A 6,301-nucleotide genomic window follows, 5' to 3' on the forward strand; every position below is an offset into this window, starting at 1 on the left:
AACATGAGATGAACAAAGAGAGCAATGTAGCTCAAGACTTGAATTCAGATTCAAAGTTTCGAACTTTTCGTGATCCCTTCTTTCTACATCAAGCTGAAGACTTGGGTTCGTGAAAAGATTCGAACTTTTTGTGATCCCTTCTAAGCTGAAGACTAACGAATGATAAGAAGCAGAAGGGTAATGTAAAAAATAACGAAATAGCCACTAGAAACAGAGGATGACAACAGAGAAGGAGATCATGAAAGTGTAAAGAAGGATCAAGAACCCAAAGTAGAGAGCCCAGTTTCTCTTAAACTTGCCAAAGTAGCTATCCGGTGGCTCCTGATACGGAACTTCCAGATCCCAAGCAGCAGCGGAGGCTGAGACCTCGTCTTCTCCGCCGCCACCGAGGCAGAAATCTCCCGCGGCTATGCGCGACTTGATGAAACGGAGCTTGTGCGTGGCGAGGCCGAGAGTGAGCTTGTGGCAGCGGCGCTGGTACTTGAAGCCGTTGATGCAGCGGAGGGTTTGAGCTACGGAGACGTAGAAGAAGAGATGGGAGAAGGAGAGGAGGACGATTGGCGCCCAGCAGTGGCGGCAGCGGAGACGGCCTGAGGGCTGTGAGAGGGAGAAGAAGATGAGGGCGAGGAAGATGAAGAAGAGCTGGAATAGCTTGTGGAGCTTCTTCTTCTGGTGGTCGATGGCTCGTTTTTTCTCTAGAGTTTTCTCGAAGTGGAGCTGGATTATGGTGTTTAGGGCTTGGAGAGCTGTCTCTTTGGGGATGAATGGTTGGTTCTGCTGGTCAGTCTCGTCCTCGTAGTCCGCCATTGGAGGAGGACTGAGAACTTGAGAAGAGAGACAAGAGTGCGTTTGTGTTGTGGAGAGAGAGAAAGAGAGTTTGGGATTGAGTGTGTGAACATGTGGGTGTGGTTCGTATCTCTAGACACATTTGTATTATTACCATATCCAACATACATCTCATCTCAACGGTGTTATTAATAAATGGAGTTTGGTTTTTGTCACAACAAGTCTTTTGAGAATAATAGTAAAGATTGTGTTCTCTGCCTGATAAAACATGGACAAATGCTAGTGGGTAGTTTCAACATGTTTCTGCATTTGTCTTAAACCAAAGACTGGATTTTCATTCCCATTGTGATAAGGAAGAAAAAAAAGCCCATTCATTAAGTGATTGAGAAGTAATTCTGTGAGCGCAATGAAATTAAAATACAGACAGACTATAAAGTAGAGGTAGCATAAGAGAATAAGAGTTTGTTTCCAACATTATGTCCCCTCACTTTCTTCCATTGCTTCTTCATGTTGGGCACAGGGTTTGTCATCAGAAGAGCGCAGCTGAGTGGATTCAGCCTGAAAGGTGTATAAAGATTTATCAGTCTCACAGATTCATCAAAGTCAAAACAGTAGAGAAGAAGATAATCTGCATCTACAAACTAGTCAAAGTGTTGTACTTGGCCATTGAAATAACAGTTAAACGCAAGTCTAAGCTCCATTCCATAAGAGTACTAATACTATGCCCAAAACCAAACCAATTACTCATGAAGGATCTTTCAAGATCTAAGCTAATGTACTTGATAGAGACTCAGGAACTTCAAAAGAAGCTAAAACCTTTAAAGATATACTCACCTTGTTTCTCTATCTATCTGTGGATGTTGAGCATGGCTTTAGCCTCCTTCTCCTGCTCAACCAAATCATCACTAGCATACTCTCTCAACAACTCCATCTTCTTCTTCTGCAGCACCATCTTCTCAATCTCCTTCTCATCAGGCAAGGGAACATGCACCACAAACTCCCTCTCCTTCTCCTCCTCTTTCTCCCTCTCCTTCCTCTCCTCCTCCACCACATCCTCCTCCTCCTCAAACAACACCTCCTTCGCAGCTCCAACGCTCACAACCTCCGCCGCCCCCTTCCTCGCCTCCTTCCTAACCTCATCCAGCCTCCGCCACTCCTCCACCTCCCTCCTCCTCATCTCCCCCTCCGCACTCCTCTCCAGCCCCTCCAACACCCCATCCTCCTCATCCCTATAACCATAGTAGCTAGCGTCTATCCTCTTATAGATATCATACCTCGTCCTCCTCTTCCTCAGCTCAGGCGGCTTCTCGAAAAGCTCTCTCACACCAGGAAGCTTCTTCGCCGCGCCGAAGTAACGGTAGCCAGGGCCACGTCCGCTAGTGTTGGGAACGTCGATGATGTTTCCTTCGAGATCCGTCATCTTCGCGCCGTGTCTGTTGTAATTAGGACCTCCCAGCTCGACGATCCGTCGCTCCCAGTGCCATCTCTCTCTCAAGAGCTTGTTGATCTCGTCGTTGAGGTCGCGGAGGCGGTGCTCGCCTAGTCCTTCGTTCTGGATCTCGGCGACTTTGCGGCTGATCTCTCGCATGATTTGGTGCCTCCATTTGTCCGCGTCTGCGAGATCTCTGCACTCGGAGGCGAGGTAAGGTCGACGCTCCTTTGGTTTCTTGTTCTCGGACTCTTTCATGGTGACGAACCTGTTGAGCATCGACTGCGCTTTCTCCTCGTTACGAGCCATCTTGGATCTTCGGAGTTACGATTACAGTAGAAGAAGAAGTAAGTAGCAAGCGAATCGACTCTTCTGTAAGCTTGTTTCGATCTTAAACCCTAATTTGGAGGACCAAGGAGCGACGGGGAAGGGGACGAAGATAGATTTGAAGATGTGATAGTTCCGGGATACTAAATTTTTTTTTAGTTTCATCTTTTATTTTATCAATCCTACGGCCCAGTTTACTAACCCATATTTCTTATTTACAAGGCCCGTTTATGGAGTAAGTGCTTGTATGACTTGGTTTGTTGTGAATTTCGGAATGAATAATTTAAAAGAAATTTGAGCATGTATTTAATACTAATAGTTAATGATTTCTTTTTAGGAATATTGAACACCTTTTCTGTTTTAGTGAACTTTGAAGAACAAGTTTTCTAATAATATATAGGATTTTTAACGTTAAAACCCCTCAAGTATGTTTTTTTTTGGATAAAAACCCACAAACTAAGTATTGAACGAAAAAAACCCTAAACTAATTTTATTTAATGAATTAAACCATAACAGGTCATAATTATCATTACTACCGGTAAATCTTTAGTTTAGAAGTTTCTACATTAAGTAAACATAGTTGAGGTGTTTTACCATTTAAAATAAAATCAAAATCAAAATTTTATAATATTATCTACAAATTAGTAGCTTAAATTTTCAAAATTAGCATTTTTAATTTTTATTTTGTAAATATATGAGTTTTATGTGTTTTTAACATCAACATTATATATGTATAAATTAAAAATGTAAAAACCTAGAAAATGTAATAAAAATTATATCTTATCTAATAAAAATGTAATAATAAATCTTTAGATAATTTTTAACATGTAAAAAACAAGAAAATGTAATAAAATTATATCTTATCTAATAAAAATATAATAATAAATCTTATATCTTATCTAATAAAAATATAATAATAAATCTTTAGATAATTTTTATTATATTTTCTGGGTTTTTACATTTTCAATTTATACATATATAATGTTGAGTTAAAAACACATCAAACTCATATATTTACAAGAAAAAAATTAAAATGTCAATTTTGAAAATTTAAGTTACTAATTTTTAGATAAGTGGAGTGGTCCAAATCTTTTATATATTACTCAAGTCCTTTACATATTTTCACATCCTGCTATTTAATTTGGTCCGGAAATAGTCCCATCATTTCACGAATTTTTGGTCTAATGAAGGCTCGATGTCTTAGGAACCTCTAGAGAAAAGCATGTAATATTTAAGGGTTTTGGACCACTCCACTTATCACCAACTGATTTTTTTGTTGGAAGCCCGGATACATAGTTGAAGCTCTCCTTGTGATTTGATCAACTCAAGCGTGAGCTGGAAGTGGCGGACCAATAATAAGAAACTCTATCAATTTCCACACTGTATGTTTGTCACTGATATTCCCTCACTCACTATTTTGTAGATAACATCAACGATTTCGCTGGAATGTTTGAGTTTTGGAGAATCCTTTGAAGAGTAGTCATGTATTCTCCGTTATTCCATGTCGTTCGCTGTTATTGGTTTATATATTTTGATTGATTTAGAAATTTATATAGTATTTATAAATCCAAGTAAAATATGTAAATCCGGAGGTTTTTCTTCGGATTTGAGTTTTTGTATTTTTAACTAAAAAATCTAAACAAATCCATTATAAAATCAAATATATTAGTAAATCCGTACGATTGAATAACATTTGATTTAATATAGAATTTATGAATCATTAAACCAATAACACATGATTTTAATACAGATTTTAAAATCACAGAACCAATAACAGTAGATTTAGTTCGAATTTTCAAATCTATTAAAATACAATAACTAATAACCCCTAGTTAACATTTTAGCGGCTTAAAGCATTTTGATTCAAATATGGCATTAAACTAAAATATTTTTATAATTTATTTTTATTAATATATACATCATTGAAATGAAAATAATATAAAAATATATTAATCATCACTAAAATATGTTGATTTTGTTTAGTATATGTTAAAATAATACTTTAAATTGAGTAGTTTGGGTATGTCAAAATAATTTGTTTCTAGCTTTACAAGCGTGAAACATCATTTCTAAAAATAAATTGTTGACTTTAATTACAATTTTTTTAGTTATTAGTTGTAGACTAATAATATATTGGTTGGAATTATTTAGAAAGATGGTTTTAAAGTTTAGAAACATATATGTTGAAAATGACTGGTCAACAAAGAAACAAAAATGAAGTAAAATAGGAGAATGATAATTATTGAGTAAAATAATTATCAATGTAAAAAGAAAATAGTTTAAACAAAATAAATTAATAAACCAAAACAAAAATTGATATTACCTTCCCGATTATATTCGTAACAAGACTCTAGCCAGTAAAGAGAATAATGAACAATTAATCATCTTACTTCAGCAAAACGTATATAAAACATGTGGTTCAACAATTTTGTGACTTTTTTAGACAAATAAGAAGTGTTAAAAAACTTATTTTTGTTACGAAAGTAAACAAAAGCGGCCACCGTAATGTTAATAATTAAAGATGTGGATCCCGCTGCACTATTTGTACAGTAAATTTTCTTCTATATATACGAACGTTTGCGTTCGTTTATAATGCACACCTAAAAAAACACTTCTATTCTATTCTCTCTCTGTATCAGTGTTATTTCTTTCTACGGGTATAAAATTTTGCCCTTATTTAAATTCCTGCGATACAAATAAATTCCAGTTCTTTTTTATAACACGTTATCAGCACGATCACTCTGCGATTCGGTAAAATTTATTTATATCATTTATACCCTGTTATAATGGTCGGTATACCGCCTCTAATATTATTTATATTATGTTATAATGGCCGGAATACCGCCTATATTATTTACTAATAATTTAATTTATTAATGGTCGGCCAAGCCGCCTTATATTCTGTTTATTATTTATTGGTCGGCCGAGCCGCCTTATATCATGTTTATTATTTATTGGTCGGCCGAGCCGCCTTATATTCTGTTTATTATTAATTGGTCGGCCGAACCGCCGTATAATTTATTTATTACTCTGCATTGATCGGCTGAACCGTCGCATGATTTGTTGTCATAACATAAATATTTTATTGTCATAATTTTTTACTTTTATGAAATTTTATAGATTTGGTTGACCGTTTAATACGATATTTTCAGACTAATTTTTGGTACACTCGATTTAACCCCAACGGTCACAAAGAATTTTTTTTCAAAATTTCCCCTTTCTCCAACGGTTATGAACAGTGTTTTTCATCTATAAATACAACTCATTTTCACTCCATTTCATCATCCAAAATATTTCATCTTCTCTCAAAAAAAAAAAAAAAAAATTTCAAATCGCTCTCCTCCGATTTTTATTTCAAGAAAGATGATTCGCGCACTTTTGTTTTTATGTGTCATTTTTATTTGTGTTTCTATTTATGGTTTATCCGTTGGAGAATTTACTCCAAGAGAATTTAGGATGAATATCGGTTTACTTTTCTTTACATCGCTTCTCCTTGTAATTGCTTGCATGATTAATGTAAACGGTTCCTTTTAATATGAATAATATTCTAATAATTTTTATTTATGTTCTTTAGAAATACAAATGGCAAAAATCGAGAAACTTCAGTTTCCGGCATTGGAAGTAACTGGGACAAACTACACGGCATGGGTTACAAACATGGAGCTTCATCTAGATTCCGAGGAAATACTCGGAACAATAAAAGATGGCAATATATCAACCTCTCATGAAAAGGCTAAGGCCGTGATATTTCTGAGAAGG

General features: G+C 35.7%; 2 protein-coding genes across 2 annotated transcripts; both read right to left on the reverse strand.

The window, feature by feature from the left end:
- Nucleotides 1-9: 9 nt before the first annotated feature.
- Nucleotides 10-1,014, reverse strand: BNAC05G34280D. The gene has a single exon (XM_013888647.3). It carries the CDS (start codon nucleotides 805-807, stop codon nucleotides 205-207), a length of 603 nt encoding a protein of 200 aa, XP_013744101.1. The 5' UTR covers nucleotides 808-1,014; the 3' UTR covers nucleotides 10-204.
- A 59-nt stretch (nucleotides 1,015-1,073) lies between these two features.
- LOC106446838 (pre-mRNA-splicing factor ISY1 homolog) lies at nucleotides 1,074-2,700 on the reverse strand. The gene is made up of 2 exons (XM_013888646.3): nucleotides 1,621-2,700; nucleotides 1,074-1,344 (listed from the first exon to the last, which is right to left on the reverse strand). Exon 1 carries the CDS (start codon nucleotides 2,522-2,524, stop codon nucleotides 1,634-1,636), a length of 891 nt encoding a protein of 296 aa, XP_013744100.1. The 5' UTR covers nucleotides 2,525-2,700; the 3' UTR covers nucleotides 1,074-1,344; nucleotides 1,621-1,633.
- Nucleotides 2,701-6,301: the final 3,601 nt, after the last annotated feature.

Source organism: Brassica napus, chromosome C5, assembly GCF_020379485.1.
Source record: "Brassica napus cultivar Da-Ae chromosome C5, Da-Ae, whole genome shotgun sequence".
Classification (NCBI taxonomy): Eukaryota; Viridiplantae; Streptophyta; class Magnoliopsida; order Brassicales; family Brassicaceae; genus Brassica; species Brassica napus.